This window comes from Styela clava, chromosome 8 (assembly GCF_964204865.1).
Source record: "Styela clava chromosome 8, kaStyClav1.hap1.2, whole genome shotgun sequence".
NCBI lineage: Eukaryota > Metazoa > Chordata > Ascidiacea > Stolidobranchia > Styelidae > Styela > Styela clava.
The window spans coordinates 2,028,996-2,053,203 of record NC_135257.1 but is presented as its reverse complement, the minus strand read 5'-3'; the positions used below and the strand labels follow the sequence as shown (position 1 = coordinate 2,053,203).

The following is a 24,208-nucleotide window of genomic DNA, read 5'->3' as shown; positions in this document are numbered from 1 at the left end:
AATAAACAAGGATGATTTTTTGGGCCGATGGTTGGGGAAAAACCCATATTTTCTTTCATTCGTATTTGACTCCGTCGTCTGGCGGGTTTATTTAACTGACTCATAGTATCAACGCCAAACAAAAATCTGATGTGAAAATAAGTGACGTCTCCCTAATATAATGTTGTCTTGAATTGATTTCGCGCCTGACAGGCTTTGTTTTTTTTTTTAAAACAGAAAAATTTCACAGCTTATTTTTGCTTGGCGTTATTCAAAGATTTAGGCAGTTATCGGTACAGTATTACTGTATTACCGTCAGTCGTCAGACCGTGTTTGCTTCGCTAGACCCTGGACAGCTAGACGCAAAATTTCTGCGAGTTGATTTTCAGTAGTATTTCCTTTTCAAATTTTTCATTAACCGCTTTTAAATTTTTTGTGAATCTGTCTAGTTTTTTCATTTGTAGCATAGGTTACAGTCATATCTGCATATTACGGTACAGTACCGTATTATGACTGTTTCTCATGATACATTTCTCTGTTTGCAGCTTTGTTGTTTCCCCAATTTGAGGTTTACATATGACTGAATATAAACTTATACTGTCATACCGATACCGGTCTGCACTGGTGGGATTCAAATTTTTTGTTAGCCGGTTCCATCACACAAATGTCGAATTTTCAGGCGGTTCTGTTACAAAAAGTCATGTAACAGTGTACGGTAATGCTAACCGGTTCGCTTATCTCATAAAATTCCATGAGACGGTTCTATAGAATCGGCTGAATCCCACTACTGCCTGTAGTTATATTTCAGTAGTGTGACACTACAGCACTACTAGCTGACTACCGGTACGGTAGTTTCTGTATACAGGTACCGGTAGGCCTATACCGGTACCGTATCTGTATTGCTGTTTCAGTGTTTGTTTCACACAATGCTTTAAAAAAGCAGATCATAATTAATTATTACACTAGCAAACTAGACTACATGCAGACAGAGACATGTGACTGTGTGATATAGACTACCAGTGTGCTGTATTTTTGTATTTGCAGGAAAAGTCATTATGGCAACCAAAGTAGGTAAAATTTAATCAGGTCTTATGCAAAATAGAATTTTTAATACATCTGCTGCACCTGACATGCCTGTTGTACCTAAACAAAATATTCCGATGTTTCAAACAAAACAGGCTATTGCTTCGATTGAATCGCCTGCAAAAAATACAACCCCAGTCATTAACAAGTTATTGAATCTTGGAATTGCTGAGCAAAACATTATGTCAGACAGGTAATAATAAAGTTTCAATAGAATTATCTCTATTGCTTTGATACGGTACGCTGGTATCTGTTGGCACCCCAGAGTTTCATATAGTTTCCTCATTCAGTCGTTCAGTGTTCATAGCATAGATCAGGGGTTCTCAAACTTTTGATGTTACGGAGCGCTTGAAGGGGTTGACCATTCTTCACGGAGCCCCACAAATAAATTTTGAAAATAAAGCAGACAAAAAATACATGTTGATATTTAGTGATTAATATTCTTAGTAAGTTAAAAATACCTTACCTAATTTAAATGCTAAAACTTTTTATTCTAAATTGCACGGATAAATTATACATATTAGGCCTGTAAATTTGACACACATATTAATGAATACTCTTTTGATATTTTGGAAGAATGAAGGAGTCGCTCATAACATGCGCGATAGCATTTTGCTGCAATCACCGATTGTTTTCGTAGCGATGACTGTTTTTTAGTTAGACCCTAACATCTATATGTGGTGTTTATTCTCCCTAATCACACATTTTTCTTGCTTGTTCCGCGAATGCGATAATTACGTTTTTGTCTTTGTGCGTAATTGTGAGTTTAGTATGGAAAACAAGTTAATACAATATAATCATCGGCGACGAGATGCTAAAAATAATTAATAAGGGGGTGAATCAGCACCCCAAATTTCTTGATTGGAAAGCGGTATTATAAAATGCTAAAACGGAAGAAAACATGATAATTTTTATTTTAGCGGACTCGCGACAGATTAAAAACGCTTTTTTAGACATTGTGACTCACAAACTTTGATGTTATGTTAGGTTATCAATGGGTGTTGTACCGTAGTTACTGAAATAAATACAATAATTGTGCGCTCGATGTAACTTTTTATCCATTCTGAAACTACCGACGGAGCAAAATACGACTTTTTTCGATATGTGACGATATACAAGATAATCATAAAGATTATATCAATTAATTTGGTATTGAAAACAAAATAAATTTTCATGCTTTCTTTTTTCGTTTACTTGACTTTATTGTTTCTCCTTTGAGGTCCGCGAATTGGCGTGGTAATTGTGGGTGATAATGATTTTATATTGTCGTAAGTCGACTCATCCACAGGTTGAATTGAACACAGTGAACAGACAAACATGCGCGCAATGGTCAAGGATTCCGCAATTGTGAATTGTATTCATTGAGATGTGAGAACAACTCAAATTTGATGAATCCCAAGATAGCAAAAACACGATTCCAATCTATTTATAATTGGCAGTTTAGCACCTATTTTAAGTTATTTTAGGTCGGGCCTGAAATGTCAATCATTACGTTCGGGTCGAGCTTCTCTATCGCTGATTTTTTTTTTAAATGAGGCGTTTCGGCCGTGTTTTGGCCACGGTCTGCAAAAAAACACAAGTTGCCTTATCAACACGACACATACTGTACTAAACTCTTGCAATGACACGTCAAAGAACTCCTAAATAAGATATGAAAATTTCGGGTTTGCTTCGGTCTCGGGCCTGCAAATCCAGTCGGGCTTGATACCCACGGGCCTGGTTGCTGGAATTTTTGGGTCCGATCTTACTTCTGACTTATCCACTGAAAAAGTTTATTTTAAACGAGTGGCCTAATCGCGAATAATTTTGCCCGGGAATTTCCAATTTCAATTTTGAACCCTCTCCCCTCTGAAAATTCTGACTGCGCTTCTGCATCTAGATGCTGTCAAATTTGAATTACCACCTCGTTGCCATATTTCGACTCTACTGTCGTTAAATTTTATTATTGGTGTTTTTGCTTATTAAGAGTTACAGAATAACCAAGTCCGTATTTTGATCGAATATCTCGCGGAACCCCTAGGTTTCTCTCGCGGAGCACTTTGAGAACCAATGGCATAGATAGTTGCAATTCGGTATAAAATAGGCTTGTTGGTTTAAGAATATTTTCTATCTTCTTTGTTTTTTTTTAAAGAGATGCAAATGTTCATTGGCTGATTTCAAATATGGATATTTTTTTAATGAATATGAATTTTTTAAACATTGCTAGTTGATTATGCATTAAAAAATTAAACAAATTGGTTCAAACAAATTAATTTTTAGCCTAGCAGTCAGAGCATTAGTCTTAACTGTGTTGGCATCATGGATTAGATACCCCTCATCTAATCCAGGTTGCAATAAATAGAGTAGCCAATGCCGAATCAAAAAGATTCCAGTCTTTCCAAATGCAGAAATATTTATATCTTCTTCCATATTGTATGATATCAGTGACTGCTTGTGGCAGTGCGTTGTTCAAAGCGGAAGGCATGGATAAAGAAAAAGAAAATATTTTTGTTCAACTTTACATGATATCTTACAACATTGTGCTTTTTCATTTTTAGTTCATCTCCTGATTCTCCGCTCTCGAATTCTGCTCAGAAGAAGCTTCGAGATCTGCCTCATACAACAACTTTATGTGGATGTGTTGCGTTTGTTGATGTTTGGTCATCTGATGCTACTGACAATAGGTCTTGTGTTTTTAGAAACTTTTTGACAAGGATGGGAGCAACGGTGTGTGTGGTTTTTATTTTGAATATATTAATTATTATTTTAAGTATTGTCTGTTTCTTTCAATATAATAAGGATATCAAATTTCATTTTACATGATTTCGCTATGTAAAACTTGGCATATACCAGTGTTTTCTGGATAATCACCCAGGTTTTAGTAGGTGCAAATGGGTGCCTATTTTAGGTGGGAGTTTATTGCTATGATATATCCCCTTCCATATCCTCATCATAAATTTATATCAGCCTTGCCCAGCTAAGCTTCATCACCAAAACCAAGAGGCAAAACGAGATGCAAAGCAAAATTTTGTGTAAAATGAATTTTTATCCTGGAGAAGGTAGACGCCATATTTCCAGACATGTAACTGAACAGCTGTTTGACGAAAGTCAATCCTATGCAATATGCAACTGCCATACAACAGCCGGAGGGTTCTTTGTCTGTTTTTCTCAATTTCCCTATTTTTAATTAAGCCTATATTCTGGAAACCCAGTAGGAATATTTTGGTACATAAATGCAAATTTCATAGCATATCTATCGATAGTGCATTAGTCTGTTAAAATTGGAAATAACTTCATACCGTACATAAGCCAGCTGTCATTCTAATATAACCTCAAAATAATTTTATCACAAGGTTGTCAGAAAGTTTACAAAAGAACATCCGATCACCCACGTTGTCTTTAAAGATGGCCATAAATCAGTTATTCAGAAAGCTCAGAAAAGAAATATAAAACTTGTGACTTGCCTTTGGGTCGACAGGTGAGGAATTTCAGTTTTTCCATTTCTTGACATACATATTGTTAGTTACAGAAGGTGTTAAAGCATCATTGGTTTCTGGATAATTTTTTATTAAGAGTTCATTATAATTCTAAAATATGGTAGCCTAATCTTGATATGTTGGAATTCATTGTGAACAAGAGGCTGCATCTACCAGGACTACAGAATTCGATAAGACTTTGTATATTCAAACTTGCTGCAATTAGAATTTTGAATTCTTCCTAGTAGGGAGTTGGAGAATTTAGGACTTTAATCGGTGATTTTCGGAATTAAAAATTGTGACAGAAACTTAAAAAGCATAAAGTTTTGTCGGACTTGGAATCTGATAGAAAATTCTCCTCAACCTGGAGCCATTTTTAAAAGTTTTTAAAATTTGAGTCTAGTGTGACTTGTGTCTAGGATTTTTATTTTGATCCAAAGCCAGCATCATCAGGATAAAATGATGTGCAAATCTGTTTTATTGGTAGATTTGTAAGGGTTATACCTTGTACTTCATATTGTTTTGAACATGTTCACTCATATTGAAAGTGCTATTTTTTCCCAAAACTGTCGAGTACATTTCATATCATATATATACACTTACATCTAGTTGATTGTAATGTTTTGATTCCTCAATTTCCCAGATGCAGAGTTCTTCAAAAATGGGTGAATGAAGAGGACTATTTGTTTGATGTATCTAAGTATAAACCTCCAAAGGTGAACAAAAAATTATTGCATATTTTCGATTGTTTACTGATTGGACCCTCGGCTGCTTGGCAGTTGAAGAGTTGGTGTTGCAAATTACATATCCTTACATATCGTCAGACGCTTGTGTATGGCCTTGTTTAAAACAAAATGCATGTATAAGCGTCGGCTGCGTCGTATATTAAAAAAATAATTATTTTTTCTCATAATATACCACGCTTATGGCCTTATGCACTATTATATTTACCCAAATTTTCTAGAGGTTTTATGAAATGCAACCTCAGGAACCAGAAGATGCAATACGTAAAAGCGCAGAAAGGTTGAAAAGAAGAAAAGCAAGATTTGATAAAAAACATGCCAGAATCATGTTCCAATCTCCATTAGTAACGAACAGCCGAAGTGCAAACAATACACCAGGTGAGACTGGGCTTTTTTAAGAATGTTATCTAAAAATGCCTTTTTAGGTGAAAATCTCTAAAATTGTGTCTGAAGTCTAGTAGAATCAATTTTGATCCAAACTCGCTAATCCAAAATTCGTTGTAATAGTGTGTCATCGAGAGTGATTTACAAACAGAACAAGTGCTAGTTACGGTAAATATTTTTCCTGCCTTGCATGAAGCATACCTCAGACATTGAAACTTATTTTTAGATGCCGCAACACCGTCTAATCCAGCATTCAATAGAAAGTATGGAATTTTAGCAGCAGATACTCCGTTTCATCCCCCATCTGTGAGTTTTTTCATAAATTTTGAATGTTGAAATTTTTAGAAAATTCAATATTCTGTAAAATTGGCTTATTGGATAGTGTCAAAATTTCTTTTACCTTGCTTTTTGGGAAAATAATTTTCAATTTAGCATTAAATTTGGGTTTATTAAGTTCTCCCTCACTCCCAGACTCCTCAGCCCTGGTGATGATACTTGCTTGTGATACTATTTTTTGTCAATTATATTGTATAAATATTAAATAATCAATTAATATTAACGGTAGAAATTTACATTGAAAAAAATACAACAATTGTATTTCGTTATTTTGTATTATTTAATAATCCAGAAAGTGTACATACTTTATTTTGCAAAATTTTATGTTTTGGCAGTGAATTTGTAAGTTTGATGCAATACTTTTTTTTTCAGCCATATCGTTTTTTAAATCCATCTATTGTGTATGAAACACCGATATCAGACAGTATGCAACGCATGATGAAACGAATGAAAGAAGGAAAACATATCTTCTCACCTCCCTCATCTGATAATGAAGATGAAAAAGAAAACTGTGAGAAGATGTCTGTGAATGATAATTCTTCGGATAAGCCTACAAGTAATTAACACTTGATATTTGTTTAACAATTTTTGTTTAAATAAACTATAATTTTAAAATTGTTTTTGATATTGCTTCTGGAATTTTCTTAGCAAACTGTATTTTTTTATTATATTTTTATTTTATTTCAGAAAAGTATTTTTTATTGGTAGCTTGGGCAGGGCATATTGATATGAAGGGAGTATTTTTAATTGAGCTGGGCCTTCTAGTCTGGACATTGGACTAACTGTGATTTGAACCAAAAGTCTCAAATCTGCAACATTTTAGTCAATGGCAATTCATCTATTTATAACATGCAGTGGCCATTTTTTTTTATGAGTTATTTTCACACTTTTACCTTGATTAAGGCTCTGTACAAGGAGACACTGACACGAAATCTTTCTGCTTTGGCATTGCCTATCAATTTGATGGCGTCCTGCTCGAGGTGTTGGGCAGGGTTTTTGAACCTTTGGTCCTTTTTCTACAAATCAATTATCAAACATGGTTATGGCCCGGTGCTTCTCTAACGACTAAACCAATTCCTTATATCTATGTTGTATCACCTAAATTTTGCCTATTTAAGATAAATACAACACTGTTGTTTAACCAAACGTATTCTTAATAATACAACAACAAGAATAGAAACAATACTATCCCACCATTACTCTATGTTATATAAAAATTACTTATTCTTTCCAGACAATGCTTTCTCAATAATTCATGCAATTACTCCAGAACCAGAACGTGAAAAGTTTAGTCCGATTGCAGATACACAATGTTTTGTTAAAAGATCATGGAGAGAATCTGGACTTTCACCTCCTAGATTTGATGCTTCATTGGGTAAGGATTGATGTCTAAAGTTATTTAAGTGGTTTTTATTCAATTAAAATTATTTGCATTAAAAAGATAAATATTTTTTATCAATCTTCTCCATAAGTGCAAAAGATTGATTGATAATTTTAAAATGAAATATGTAATTGAATATCAGTCTAAGACTAGTTTATATTTGTCCTCTACAACTTGTTTTTATGCCACAGTTCATCCAATGGAGTTCGTATCTCCACTGCACTATAATATTTTTATCCAAAAATTTAGAGTTAGCATAGCAGGTTAATAATGATATAAATTTCATTTAAAATTAGTGACGACTTTCAAAAATTCAGAAGTATAGGTAAATTTATTGGACACAACATCTACTTGTATGTAAATATGTAATATGTTACTGGAAGGATAATGGCAGGCTTTTTTATAATATTAATATGAATAATCAGATTGCTTAGGTTGCATAGGCTACTGCTGTGCTGTGGTTACTCATTTGTCCTACATGTCCATTTTGAGCATTGTTTCAGATGAAATTCCTGAAACCCAGCAGATGGAAGCACCTGACACACCTGATCAAGCTAGATGCAAAATTATTCACCCGGCATTACCCGAAGGTAAGTTTTGTACATTCTATCATGAAGTTTTTTATGTATAGGTATTACATCCAACGACAAAGACTTAAAATGTAGGTATTTAATTGATAATAATCTCTGCAATTCTTTCATTTTTGCTCAAAGGATTTAATGAAGTTCCAGAGACCCAGCATATGAATATCAGTCTTCCGTCGCCAAATGCTGAAACACACTTGAAAGGAATTGAACAGCCAGAAACATCTTTGTGTAATGTTGAAGGTGAAATATTTTATTTAAGTCTCTTGTTATTTTTTCTAAATTTACACCCCCTGAAAAATCTGTCCGTGATTGGAAGAAGTGATGAATTTGTGGTTGTCATCATTGCTGCATGCAGTTATTTATATTCAAGGTTTTTACATCATAGTCTCAAACTTCACACACACACACACATACACACACATATACACACACATACATGGGCAGTATTGTTCATTTTTTCAATTTGGATGTGCTGGCCTAGTGGTTAAAGGACTTTTTACATCATAAACTCAAACCTCTCACACACACACACACATGGGCAGTATTGTTCATTTTATCAAATTGGACGTGTTGGCCTAGGGGTTAAAAGACTTTACATCATAAACTCAACCTCACACACATGGGCAGTGCTGTTCATTTTTTCAATTTGGATGTGCTGGCCTAGTGGTTAAAAGACTTTTTACATCATAAACTCAAACCTCACACACACACACATGGGCAGTATTGTTCATTTTATTAATTTGGACGAGCTGGCCTAGGGGTTAAAAGACTTTACATCATAAACTCAAACCTCACACACACACATGGGCAGTATTGTTCATTTTATCAATTTGGATGTGCTGGCCTAGTGGTTAAAAGACTTTCTACATCATGAACTCAAACCTCACACACACACACACACACATGGGCAGTATTGTTCATTTTATCAATTTGGATGTGCTGGCCTAGTGGTTAAAGGACTTTTTACATCATAAACTCAAACCTCTCACACACACACACACATGGGCAGTATTGTTCATTTTTTCAATTTGGATGTGCTGGCCTAGTGGTTAAAGGACTTTTTACATCATAAACTCAAACCTCTCACACACACACACACATGGGCAGTATTGTTCATTTTTTCAATTTGGATGTGCTGGCCTAGTGGTTAAAGGACTTTTTACATCATAAACTCAAACCTCTCACACACATGGGCAGTATTGTTCATTTTATCAATTTGGATGTGCTGGCCTAGTGGTTAAAGGACTTTTTACATCATAAACTCAAACCTCTCACACACACACACACATGGGCAGTATTGTTCATTTTATCAATTTGGATGTGCTGGCCTAGTGGTTAAAGGACTTTTTACATCATAAACTCAAACCTCTCACACACACACACACATGGGCAGTATTGTTCATTTTTTCAATTTGGATGTGCTGGCCTAGTGGTTAAAAGACTTTTTACATCATAAACTCAAACCTCACACACACACACACATGGGCAGTATTGTTCATTTTATTAATTTGGACGAGCTGGCCTAGGGGTTAAAAGACTTTACATCATAAACTCAAACCTCACACACACACACATGGGCAGTATTGTTCATTTTATCAATTTGGACGAGCTGGCCTAGGGGTTAAAAGACTTTACATCATAAACTCAAACCTCACACACACACACATGGGCAGTATTGTTCATTTTATCAATTTGGATGTGCTGGCCTAGTGGTTAAAAGACTTTCTACATCATGAACTCAAACCTCACACACATGGGCAGTGCTGTTCATTTTTTCAATTTGGATGTGCTGGCCTAGTGGTTAAAAGATTTTTTACATCATAAACTCAAACCTCACACACACACACATGGGCAGTATTGTTCATTTTATTAATTTGGACGAGCTGGCCTAGGGGTTAAAAGACTTTACATCATAAACTCAAACCTCACACACACACACATGGGCAGTATTGTTCATTTTATCAATTTGGATGTGCTGGCCTAGTGGTTAAAAGACTTTCTACATCATGAACTCAAACCTCACACACATGGGCAGTGCTGTTCATTTTTTCAATTTGGATGTGCTGGCCTAGTGGTTAAAGGACTTTTTACATCATAAACTCAAACCTCTCACACACACACACACATGGGCAGTATTGTTCATTTTTTCAATTTGGATGTGCTGGCCTAGTGGTTAAAAGACTTTTTACATCATAAACTCAAACCTCACACACACACACATGGGCAGTATTGTTCATTTTATTAATTTGGACGAGCTGGCCTAGGGGTTAAAAGACTTTACATCATAAACTCAAACCTCACACACATGGGCAGTGCTGTTCATTTTTTCAATTTGGATGTGCTGGCCTAGTGGTTAAAAGACTTTTTACATCATAAACTCAAACCTCACACACACACACATGGGCAGTATTGTTCATTTTATTAATTTGGACGAGCTGGCCTAGGGGTTAAAAGACTTTACATCATAAACTCAAACCTCACACACACACACATGGGCAGTATTGTTCATTTTATCAATTTGGATGTGCTGGCCTAGTGGTTAAAAGACTTTCTACATCATGAACTCAAACCTCACACACACACACATGGGCAGTATTGTTCATTTTATCAATTTGGATGTGCTGGCCTAGTGGTTAAAAGACTTTTTATATCATAAACTCAAACCTCTCACACACACACACACATGGGCAGTATTGTTCATTTTTTCAATTTGGATGTGCTGGCCTAGTGGTTAAAGGACTTTTTACATCATAAACTCAAACCTCTCACACACACACACACATGGGCAGTATTGTTCATTTTTTCAATTTGGATGTGCTGGCCTAGTGGTTAAAGGACTTTTTACATCATAAACTCAAACCTCTCACACACATGGGCAGTATTGTTCATTTTATCAATTTGGATGTGCTGGCCTAGTGGTTAAAGGACTTTTTACATCATAAACTCAAACCTCTCACACACACACACACATGGGCAGTATTGCTCATTTTATCAATTTGGATGTGCTGGCCTAGTGGTTAAAGGACTTTTTACATCATAAACTCAAACCTCTCACACACACACACACATGGGCAGTATTGTTCATTTTTTCAATTTGGATGTGCTGGCCTAGTGGTTAAAAGACTTTTTACATCATAAACTCAAACCTCACACACACACACACATGGGCAGTATTGTTCATTTTATTAATTTGGACGAGCTGGCCTAGGGGTTAAAAGACTTTACATCATAAACTCAAACCTCACACACACACACATGGGCAGTATTGTTCATTTTATCAATTTGGACGAGCTGGCCTAGGGGTTAAAAGACTTTACATCATAAACTCAAACCTCACACACACACACATGGGCAGTATTGTTCATTTTATCAATTTGGATGTGCTGGCCTAGTGGTTAAAAGACTTTCTACATCATGAACTCAAACCTCACACACATGGGCAGTGCTGTTCATTTTTTCAATTTGGATGTGCTGGCCTAGTGGTTAAAAGATTTTTTACATCATAAACTCAAACCTCACACACACACACATGGGCAGTATTGTTCATTTTATTAATTTGGACGAGCTGGCCTAGGGGTTAAAAGACTTTACATCATAAACTCAAACCTCACACACACACACATGGGCAGTATTGTTCATTTTATCAATTTGGATGTGCTGGCCTAGTGGTTAAAAGACTTTCTACATCATGAACTCAAACCTCACACACATGGGCAGTGCTGTTCATTTTTTCAATTTGGATGTGCTGGCCTAGTGGTTAAAGGACTTTTTACATCATAAACTCAAACCTCTCACACACACACACACATGGGCAGTGCTGTTCATTTTTTCAATTTGGATGTGCTGGCCTAGTGGTTAAAAGACTTTTTACATCATAAACTCAAACCTCACACACACACACATGGGCAGTATTGTTCATTTTATTAATTTGGACGAGCTGGCCTAGGGGTTAAAAGACTTTACATCATAAACTCAAACCTCACACACACACATGGGCAGTATTGTTCATTTTATCAATTTGGATGTGCTGGCCTAGTGGTTAAAAGACTTTCTACATCATGAACTCAAACCTCACACACACACACACACACATGGGCAGTATTGTTCATTTTATCAATTTGGATGTGCTGGCCTAGTGGTTAAAGGACTTTTTACATCATAAACTCAAACCTCTCACACACACACACACATGGGCAGTATTGTTCATTTTTTCAATTTGGATGTGCTGGCCTAGTGGTTAAAGGACTTTTTACATCATAAACTCAAACCTCTCACACACACACACACATGGGCAGTATTGTTCATTTTTTCAATTTGGATGTGCTGGCCTAGTGGTTAAAGGACTTTTTACATCATAAACTCAAACCTCTCACACACATGGGCAGTATTGTTCATTTTATCAATTTGGATGTGCTGGCCTAGTGGTTAAAGGACTTTTTACATCATAAACTCAAACCTCTCACACACACACACACATGGGCAGTATTGTTCATTTTATCAATTTGGATGTGCTGGCCTAGTGGTTAAAGGACTTTTTACATCATAAACTCAAACCTCTCACACACACACACACATGGGCAGTATTGTTCATTTTTTCAATTTGGATGTGCTGGCCTAGTGGTTAAAAGACTTTTTACATCATAAACTCAAACCTCACACACACACACACATGGGCAGTATTGTTCATTTTATTAATTTGGACGAGCTGGCCTAGGGGTTAAAAGACTTTACATCATAAACTCAAACCTCACACACACACACATGGGCAGTATTGTTCATTTTATCAATTTGGACGAGCTGGCCTAGGGGTTAAAAGACTTTACATCATAAACTCAAACCTCACACACACACACATGGGCAGTATTGTTCATTTTATCAATTTGGATGTGCTGGCCTAGTGGTTAAAAGACTTTCTACATCATGAACTCAAACCTCACACACATGGGCAGTGCTGTTCATTTTTTCAATTTGGATGTGCTGGCCTAGTGGTTAAAAGATTTTTTACATCATAAACTCAAACCTCACACACACACACATGGGCAGTATTGTTCATTTTATTAATTTGGACGAGCTGGCCTAGGGGTTAAAAGACTTTACATCATAAACTCAAACCTCACACACACACACATGGGCAGTATTGTTCATTTTATCAATTTGGATGTGCTGGCCTAGTGGTTAAAAGACTTTCTACATCATGAACTCAAACCTCACACACATGGGCAGTGCTGTTCATTTTTTCAATTTGGATGTGCTGGCCTAGTGGTTAAAGGACTTTTTACATCATAAACTCAAACCTCTCACACACACACACACATGGGCAGTATTGTTCATTTTTTCAATTTGGATGTGCTGGCCTAGTGGTTAAAAGACTTTTTACATCATAAACTCAAACCTCACACACACACACATGGGCAGTATTGTTCATTTTATTAATTTGGACGAGCTGGCCTAGGGGTTAAAAGACTTTACATCATAAACTCAAACCTCACACACATGGGCAGTGCTGTTCATTTTTTCAATTTGGATGTGCTGGCCTAGTGGTTAAAAGACTTTTTACATCATAAACTCAAACCTCACACACACACACATGGGCAGTATTGTTCATTTTATTAATTTGGACGAGCTGGCCTAGGGGTTAAAAGACTTTACATCATAAACTCAAACCTCACACACACACACATGGGCAGTATTGTTCATTTTATCAATTTGGATGTGCTGGCCTAGTGGTTAAAAGACTTTCTACATCATGAACTCAAACCTCACACACACACACATGGGCAGTATTGTTCATTTTATCAATTTGGATGTGCTGGCCTAGTGGTTAAAAGACTTTTTATATCATAAACTCAAACCTCTCACACACACACACACATGGGCAGTATTGTTCATTTTTTCAATTTGGATGTGCTGGCCTAGTGGTTAAAGGACTTTTTACATCATAAACTCAAACCTCTCACACACACACACACATGGGCAGTATTGTTCATTTTTTCAATTTGGATGTGCTGGCCTAGTGGTTAAAGGACTTTTTACATCATAAACTCAAACCTCTCACACACATGGGCAGTATTGTTCATTTTATCAATTTGGATGTGCTGGCCTAGTGGTTAAAGGACTTTTTACATCATAAACTCAAACCTCTCACACACACACACACATGGGCAGTATTGCTCATTTTATCAATTTGGATGTGCTGGCCTAGTGGTTAAAGGACTTTTTACATCATAAACTCAAACCTCTCACACACACACACACATGGGCAGTATTGTTCATTTTTTCAATTTGGATGTGCTGGCCTAGTGGTTAAAAGACTTTTTACATCATAAACTCAAACCTCACACACACACACACATGGGCAGTATTGTTCATTTTATTAATTTGGACGAGCTGGCCTAGGGGTTAAAAGACTTTACATCATAAACTCAAACCTCACACACACACACATGGGCAGTATTGTTCATTTTATCAATTTGGACGAGCTGGCCTAGGGGTTAAAAGACTTTACATCATAAACTCAAACCTCACACACACACACATGGGCAGTATTGTTCATTTTATCAATTTGGATGTGCTGGCCTAGTGGTTAAAAGACTTTCTACATCATGAACTCAAACCTCACACACATGGGCAGTGCTGTTCATTTTTTCAATTTGGATGTGCTGGCCTAGTGGTTAAAAGATTTTTTACATCATAAACTCAAACCTCACACACACACACATGGGCAGTATTGTTCATTTTATTAATTTGGACGAGCTGGCCTAGGGGTTAAAAGACTTTACATCATAAACTCAAACCTCACACACACACACATGGGCAGTATTGTTCATTTTATCAATTTGGATGTGCTGGCCTAGTGGTTAAAAGACTTTCTACATCATGAACTCAAACCTCACACACATGGGCAGTGCTGTTCATTTTTTCAATTTGGATGTGCTGGCCTAGTGGTTAAAGGACTTTTTACATCATAAACTCAAACCTCTCACACACACACACACATGGGCAGTATTGTTCATTTTTTCAATTTGGATGTGCTGGCCTAGTGGTTAAAAGACTTTTTACATCATAAACTCAAACCTCACACACACACACATGGGCAGTATTGTTCATTTTATTAATTTGGACGAGCTGGCCTAGGGGTTAAAAGACTTTACATCATAAACTCAAACCTCACACACATGGGCAGTGCTGTTCATTTTTTCAATTTGGATGTGCTGGCCTAGTGGTTAAAAGACTTTTTACATCATAAACTCAAACCTCACACACACACACATGGGCAGTATTGTTCATTTTATTAATTTGGACGAGCTGGCCTAGGGGTTAAAAGACTCTACATCATAAACTCAAACCTCACACACACACACATGGGCAGTATTGTTCATTTTATCAATTTGGATGTGCTGGCCTAGTGGTTAAAAGACTTTCTACATCATGAACTCAAACCTCACACACACACACACATGGGCAGTATTGTTCATTTTATCAATTTGGATGTGCTGGCCTAGTGGTTAAAAGACTTTTTATATCATAAACTCAAACCTCACACACATGGTCATTGGTCAGTATTGTTCAGTTTATCCTATTGGACTTGATGGCCTAGTGGTTAAAAGACTTTTTACATCATAGACTCAAATCTCATTGGCGGCAGCATCGTTTCACGATACCGAACCAGAAATATTCCAATTTTTCCAAGATAAAGTAACCTCTTATCGTCATGCATCATTTTTATTAAATGTGTGTTTTAGCTATGTTTTGAGATATTCATTTTATGCACCGGATTCTCAATACAGACATATTATAGTTTTTTTCTATTTTGCAGGTGACTTGAGTAAGTCATCTTTGGAAAACCAGCAACAATTGAAGCGGTTTGTAGTTATTTTGTTTTTGGGCCTATTAAAATTTTCAAAAATTTCAGTTTTCAAACAATCTTGTGATAAACTGTATTGAATAATTTGAAACACACCGTGAAGTTTTTTTTTTCGTGTGATATTTTGTACTTTATTCCCGAATAGTATTTCAAAATACCCGTAACTCCACATACGATAGCAGTAGCCTACTTATCCCTAATTTACGAATCAATAAAATCAAAATTTGAAAATTTTAAATCCATCATTAGGAACAATCAAGAATATTTAGCTTCAGAAAAAACACCAGAACTATTGCTATTGGGTATAAGATGATTGACTAGTTTTGAATATTTCTCATAATGTATATATTTTTTTTCTCTCTAGAACTCAGCTTACAATATCACAAGATTCTGTTTCTGATCTGCATTTACATGTCAGTGGTAGTTCAATCGAATCAATTCATGATTCAACATCGAAACATAAGGATGAACCAAATCTTACAAATATAGAAACTGCTACTACTATTACAGATGTAACTCCAACAGAGCAAAAAATTTATGCTAAACCTTTTGGTGAGTTACCATATAACAACTCAATATTTTTGAAAATATCAATTTTATTACAATATTTTTTAAAATGTGAATGTGCATAGTTTTATGAATTGTTGAATTTAAAAGGAAAGTGGATTTAGTGAAGAGTTAGTGTAGATCAGAGATCTCAGTGGTGTGGTTGCGGCAACTGAGTTGACTTTCTCGCACCGTGAATCTGAAATCTGTGCTGTGATTATATTCAAAATAGCCAAATATTTTCCTCTAGTGCGCTTATTCTTTGTGGTTTACTTTTCTACATACATTGCATTAATTTAATAACAATGCCAAGTGAATAATACCTTTGATCTACAGTTTCATCAAGACGCAAAAAAAGAAAATTACTTGACGACGATGAATGCCTTGAACCGGTTTCTATTCTCCTTAGTCCTCAAGTAAGTTGTATATTTAAAGAATAATGATATCATACAGAAAACAATATTAGGAACAACATAGAGAGTTAGTGAACATAACAACTCTTGCTTTTTCCAGGAATCTGCGAGGAAGTCAAAATCCATATTAAGCACGCAAGAACCAACAAATATAGGTGAAGTTGTTTGTTTTGTCTCAATGTTTGCTAGAAATCTGTTAGGCAGGGATATTCATTTGTCTTCCGATTATATACTTTCTCTGTGTAGTAAATTGAAGCTACATGATAACTGTAGCGCTGTTTGACATTATGGTTTGTTACATCTTCCTGCACCACCTACTTCAATAAGTGTCTTCACCATAGTGTTTAAACTGGCTTATCGGCTTACCTATCTTTAGAAATAACTAAGAAACTCATAGGTTTTATAAGAATATTTTACTCTAAAAGCAAAGTGAATATTGGTGATACATTTATGCACATTGAATAAAATTAATTTGATAATTTAAGTTTCCAAAAACTCGTTCAGCTTTTAAGAAATCAAGCATGAGATGATTGAGAATTGAGATTCATGACAGGAAAAGACTATAAATTACACTGTTTTTGTTCTCTTTTGAGCTTATTTATTATGCAATTTAGTGAGCAGAAATGGAACATCAATGCTACTTCCGCAACTGGGGTTATCAGCATATAAAACTGCGACAGAATCTGGAAGATTTTTTGGTAGAATTTGTTCAAACACACCTTCAGAATGCTCTGTAGTATCTGAGTAAGTAGCCAACCATATTCAACATCTCTTCACTGTCAAGAATACATTTTTTTACGTAAATATCTACAATAAGGGATGAAATCTATGCGAACTATTCGAATCGCGCACTTGAAAAGTCTGTAATCTTGTACATTTTCGATTTGGCATTGATTGAATACCTTATGTAAGATCTGATAAATATGAGATATACCAGGGGTGGGCACACCGCGGCTCGCGAGCCTCATGCGGCTCGCCAGACTTTTTGTGCGGCGCTTCTCGCTAACATAAATTATTATCCAAATTTTAACTAAGAGAAAAACTTTAATGTAAACTCTTTTAATTTATTAAAAGTCGTAAAGAAGTTTTCGTTAATAATTAGGACAAATTATGTTTTAGTATGAAAATCGCTGTAGCGTTGAATTTAAGTCAGTCGAGTCAGCAAATCTTTCGTCACAATGGTCAATGTTTATTGATGCGTCGGCGGTATTGCAGCTTGATTGCGGTTAGTTAGTCTAAGATCTAAGTTACTGTGCGATGTGTCCAAAATTTAAAAAAAAGAAAGTACGAAGAATCGAAGATGAAAACAGAGTTGTCAGAGTTGCCTTGTTTATCTATTTATTGTTATTAGACTCTTGTGTGAATTTCTTTTCTGTTCATAGTATTTCGATAATATTGATAAATTCACAAATTCTGCGGCTCTTTTAAAGTTCTGACTTGCAGCATGCGGCTCTTATACTAAAAAATTGTGCCACCCCTGAGATATACGATTACATTATTTGTGACTACTTATGTAACAGTAGACTGTTGCAATGATATGCTTTCCCCTTTTCCCAGAAAATCTGCCATAGAACAGCTGGCCTATAATTCTCAAAGCACTGATTTCGAGGATGAGGATGAAGCCAACAATAAAAATAAGGATAAACAACATGCATTGTGTGACAACAATGAAATCCCTCTAATAAATCAACAATTATCTTTGTATGATAGAATTAAAATGAGAGAGAAAAGAAATTCAACGTCTGTTGGTGAGTGTATAGTATGGTGACGTTTTTTTATGCAACATTTATTCACATCTTTCTTCTGAACATCGTATCCGCCCACTGATATCTCACAATATGTGCTTCTATTATTTGGAAAGACAGACTTTCTGTTTTGACATTGCATACCTGATTTATTACGCCTCACGTGAGGTGGGGGGATTCGAACCTGAGACTGGCAATCTGTGATGCCAACACAAAGTCTTAATCTCCAACTGATGGGTTATCACAACATGTGGTATTGTGCCATCATTGTAGAAGGTTTGTGTGTGCCTGCAGATGTTGAAATCTATTGATTGCTGTGGTTCTTCCAAATATATATTGAAAATTGGATATAAAGCAGAACATGATTATTTTACATCTTAATTTCTTGCACTATCAGTTGATAAGTAAGACTAATTACCTTCCTTGCTCTATATCTTTGTGTTGTTATATATAAGTGGAGTAAAATGCAAGGATGCTGTAGCAGTAATAAACATCACCATGTCATGTAATTTAAAAGTCCTGCTGCCCACTAAAACAGTATTTCTGTAACATATCGTCTGGCCATAGCCCATATATGTTAGTGTGCACTGTGCAGTAAGACTCTAGAACCATATAGAATTTCTTAAACTGTAAAATTTTACCTACATGCATTTTATAGCTTCATATGTATATTTTCTTTAGATTCTTTCATAAGTCACTCTACTACGGAACCATCAAGGAAAAGAAGAAGAAGAGTTTCAGGTTCTTATTATTAATTTTTTAAAGTGACAGTCTGACAGAGTTTGAGTCCATGCTCTTGATTTATGTTATGAAGAGACATATCATCTTGAGAAACTGCTGTGACAAATTATATATATAATTGGCCCAGCGATTTCTTAGTCCATTTTAAATTCATGCCTGTTATTTGTTTTTTTAATCCTGCTCGGTAATTCATGATATTTCTGTTGTCCGTTGCTTTTTATAATCGATTCGAATATTGCTTTTTTTCTATAGAAAATTCTTGTCAATCATCATCTCCGAGATCACAAAGGAAGATTTCCAGAACACAACCAAATAAAAATATATTTTCTTCTCAAGCAGCAAAAGCAAGTATGCAATATGTTTTATTTCACCCACTTTTGTTATTCTCTTTGTATATTCCCATTTTATCATGTTATTATGCTATTGGTAATGGCTTTAGCAAGTAACCTTGTTGAGGTTTCATGTAGGCATCACTGTTCATGATGATATTCGGAATTCTGATCCAGGGGGATTTTCAGGGTCGAGAACCCTCCTTTTTGAATACTGAAAAAGTCGCTGATAACGCATGCGATTGCATTTTGTTAAAATTGACGATTGTTTTGGTCAGCATACGTGTTATTTAGTCTATCCTATCTTACATGAGCAAATACACGACTTTTTCACGATACAAGATATAATCACTACTATCACATTTTTATGTCCGCGGATTGCCGTGGTGTTTTTGAGTAGTAATGTAAATATATTGCTCCAAATCGACACAATCACATGTGCACACAATTAAAATAATAATGAATGACATTTCAAATATGCTCGTATCGACCCTGGATTGACTACTTTGCGTAATTGTGAATGGTAGTCTTTGGGATTGTCACGCCGACCTTGGGTTTTCTCTAACTTTGATATTGTAGGAATAAGTGGCAGTCAGTGTTTCTAGGACAGCTCAATTTTGAAAAATCCCAATATTGCAAAAATCCGAATCTATTTATAATCGGGCAGTTCACCATATATTTTATGTCCGCAGATTGTCGTAGTTTTTATAGTAGTAGTGCTTTCATTTTATCGTAAGTCGATGCATAGGCGATCGTTGAAACCCCCCTTCCCAACCCCTGATGACCCAACTAATTCTTGTCAATTTGAAATTCCAAACCTTGTTTCAATTTCAGGCATATATTTTTCCTGGAGTGTGGGGCTGTGAGTCCAATGAAACTCCAGGTGCATTTGTAAAATCCCCAGGCCCACCGTGGTATTATCATCTTGGTTTACTCTGTGTTCAAATTTCAGTAGGCAAATTTATTTCATTCAGTTTGTGAGAGCTTTACAAGACGAAGAAGCACAATGGATTTCACAACACCAATATTAGGAGATCCAACACAGTTTGCTTCAAGTTACACAAAAAAGAAAAATATCAGAAAATCTGTCATTGTTCTAACCAATTTTCATTCTGGGTGAGTTTTTATAGATTTTTATGAAAAATCAGTATCTAGTTTGGCATACTTACTCAATAACTTTTGCAGTAGAATCAATTTTATTGGTCCAATACTATGAATTAACCATGGGACTGGATTCAGTTTTTAGTTGTCAAATGATGTATTTATTATTGATTATTAAGAAAAAGACGCTACAAGAAATAATATTATTGTAATAATTTTGATTCTTACATCACTATTCGCCATTTCTAAATACATGTTACATTTCAGCATATGCCGATCATATATAAGATGACTGCTGGACAAATACAATGAGAGCTATATTGGGTTTCAAGTTCTATTTTCATGTTTTCAGAGAAAGATTTGAACTTCATAAAGCTGTTAGAACTTTATCTGGTTTTCGTATAACATCGATTGTTAGAGATCAAACCACTCATGTTGTTTGTGGAGCAGCAAGACGTACTATGAATGTGCTAAGGGCAATAGCTAAAGGGCTTTGGCTTTTATCTAAGAATTGGGTGAGATTATTATTATCTTTCTGTAATAATTATTAGATTCACCATAAACTTTTCAGCTTGTATCTTGTGCATGTATTTTTGTGTATTGCTCTTTTTTTATTTAAAAATTCTCTTTATATTTGTCATTCAATGGAAATTGATGCCAATTCAGTGATACGATAGTTTCAAATATGTAATGGATATGGATTCCATTAGATTGACAACCATTGGCATAAACTGTAATCACAATCCATATGATGGTGCTATGCCTGCTGTGCAGGAACTAAAATTAGGCTTAATCTTGAAAAACTGTAAAAAAAATGCTTATTGCACCCTATAAAAAACAAGGATTTAACCTAAACATTGTGGTTGCAAAAGAAATCAGAAACAGACATCCACTTATTCAAATTGCTGCAAATTTTTTGTTCGTAGGATATAAACCATATTTTACTGACATGTCCTATCAATTTCCATGAATTGTATTGTTTTTTTAATCAATTCTCATTTTATTATTGTTGTTCTAAATAACAATTTATTCTTCATTTCCTGAAGGTGACAGACTCAATCTCGGCTGGATTTTGGTTAGAAGAAGAATCTTATGAAATATATAGCATATTTCCAGCTGCTCGAAAAAACAGAAAATGTCGTTCAAGAAATTCTATATGGGAAAACAATCTTTTTGCAAAATTCGATGGCCATATTTATATTTCTGATGATACAAAGCCATCACAGGCAAGTCTATCGATTCTATGAAAGTGATTTACGGTAATCTTTTTTGAAGGAACATTGCAGGAATCTAAACTTGGGGTTACATTAGTCGTTCACTGGAGAACCACTAATGCAATTCACTTTTTTCTGCAGTTGTCTGTAGTGAGTTTTTATTGTTCTGGGCTGTTAATGATGTTCAAAATAGCATTTCAGTGGAATTTAATGACAGCACAAATATGCTACTTTTTTAACACCTACATAAGATACTTTCTGTCAACCAGTTGCATACAAAGCTAAACACATTGAATTCTAGTTATTGTCACTACTGTATTCATATATAATATTAGTGCTATATGGGGTAGTTATCTTCCGATATAATTTGTGAATACTTGATTTCATGCATGGAGAAAATTCCGTTCTCAAGTACAGTAAGTTTAAATAGGCTATGCACTTTCTAAGCATACTTTCATGACTTAAATTAACATTTCAGGATGATTTACGAGAGTTGGTTTCATTATGTGGTGGACGTATTGTTGGGAGTTCACGTCGTGCTTCTGTCTGCGTTGGTAACCCAGGAAGAACTGTCAAGGATATTCCTGTAGTCAATGAGACGTGGGTTTTAGGTTGGTGAATTATAAAATTATTCTAATAGAATTTATAGTCTCTAAAGTTACTCAATGACTTGAAAGTCGTTTTACTTAGCCCTGGATATATGCCCCTATCATTGTACTATTTCACCTTTCAGTAATTACAGACTGCACGAGCTTCTAAACATACTTAAAATGAAGTTTCTTCTCAGTTAAAAACCTCCACCATTTGTTTTATTTATGACTTCACTGTGAGTAATAGGTTTTCATTTTTTTATTTCAGATTGTGTCAGCGAGAATTGCCTTCTTCCAATGGAAAAATATTTGATACCATTTTAAATAATCTTCCGCTAAGTAATGACACCCAACCGTTCTTCAATAACTTAAACCTGTCTTAAAGTTCCATATTATTTTTTTATGAAAGATGGATAAGACTGCCTAAATCATAAACCTCTATGTCGCTTTGATAAGAAATAGATATCTCGTTCATTGTTCCTGTTATTTGCGGGTGTGCTCAGGTACCAGTGGAACATAATTAACCCTGCAATACCGAAAAGTTCTATAATGTTTCTGCTTGTAGATTTGAACCTGTGACGTCCATAAGTGGTAATATGTAGTGAAATTATGTTCCTTACCTACACTCAATTGAATGAGCAATAATAAAGCTGAGTGTTGGATGAATTCAATGAAATCTATGCTCGAGTAAGGGATTTTTCAAGTTGCAATTATTGAAGCAAAATAATGATTTATGGCATGCTAAGCCTACATAAAGTTTAATTTGGTTGGTTGTTCATCAATTTACAATATTTAATAGGAGTGAACTACTGAGAATGATTTACCAATACACAATGAGTGATGAACATGTGGGTACCATTCATCGTTTGTAACCTACGACTGAATGAATGAATTTTCTTACATAACTTTGATCCCCGATACATCATATCTCCATGTATTTATACATTTAATTCAACTATGTATGCTGTATTCGCTTAACCTTAATTTTTGATCTTGATGTTTCTTGCATAATGTATTCAGAATGATATAATGATTATTTTATTCCTATCTTCAAGGCTTCAGAGAAAATGCTTGACTTTTACTTGCAATCGGTATCCTTTCATAAACCAATCATAACATCTAAATGCAGTTTTGGTTGATCATCGCCTTGCTGTTTTTCACACCTTGTGTGAAAGACAGACAGATTTAATCTGTGATGCTGAGTGATCAAAAATTGTTATTCTGATACAACTGTCTTTTTCTTGTTTCTGGTCATTGATGTATTTAATTAGTGTTTTCCCCGTTGAATGATTTTTGGTGAATTGAATTTTTTTATCAATTACTGTTGAAAAGTTTATTAAAATTGACTATTTTTTTGATTTGTTATATAAGATGGTTCATGTTTTGTCGGAATTAAACCAAGTGAAATTGCACACTGACAGTTTGTTTGCTGCGAACAGAAGCCATTCATAGTTTTTCAGGGTTCCCCATTTTGATATGTAGTGGAGAATGAGGAGTTGTGCATTCAGTTCTGGAGCAAGAATCAATCTTGCATTCATCAGCTTGCTGTCCTACTGAACGTTCCAGGTTTTCATTCACGTTAGTAGCGTGAAAAGGTGTAGTCCGTCTTCAGACTCATCACATGTCCAGTTAAGTCTACTGAAGCTATATAGATATATTGGGTGCCAGTTTATACCGATTTAGCACAATGTTTGAAGCAGTTTTAATTCAAAACCAT

General features: G+C 35.3%; 1 protein-coding gene across 1 annotated transcript; it reads left to right on the top strand.

The window, feature by feature from the left end:
* The first annotated feature begins 1,003 nt into the window (after window positions 1-1,003).
* LOC120345785 (microcephalin-like) lies at window positions 1,004-23,903 on the top strand. Its single transcript, XM_039415335.2, has 23 exons — window positions 1,004-1,255; window positions 3,600-3,768; window positions 4,395-4,519; window positions 5,161-5,233; window positions 5,482-5,638; window positions 5,871-5,950; window positions 6,353-6,536; window positions 7,215-7,355; window positions 7,865-7,951; window positions 8,075-8,188; window positions 15,765-15,810; window positions 16,177-16,364; window positions 16,695-16,774; window positions 16,872-16,926; window positions 17,386-17,515; window positions 18,329-18,519; window positions 19,198-19,257; window positions 19,510-19,605; window positions 20,561-20,702; window positions 21,040-21,202; window positions 21,734-21,913; window positions 22,380-22,512; window positions 22,760-23,903. The coding sequence occupies exons 1-23, from the start codon at window positions 1,071-1,073 to the stop codon at window positions 22,813-22,815; spliced, it is 2,835 nt and encodes a 944-aa protein (XP_039271269.2). The 5' UTR covers window positions 1,004-1,070; the 3' UTR covers window positions 22,816-23,903.
* The last annotated feature ends 305 nt before the right edge of the window (window positions 23,904-24,208 follow it).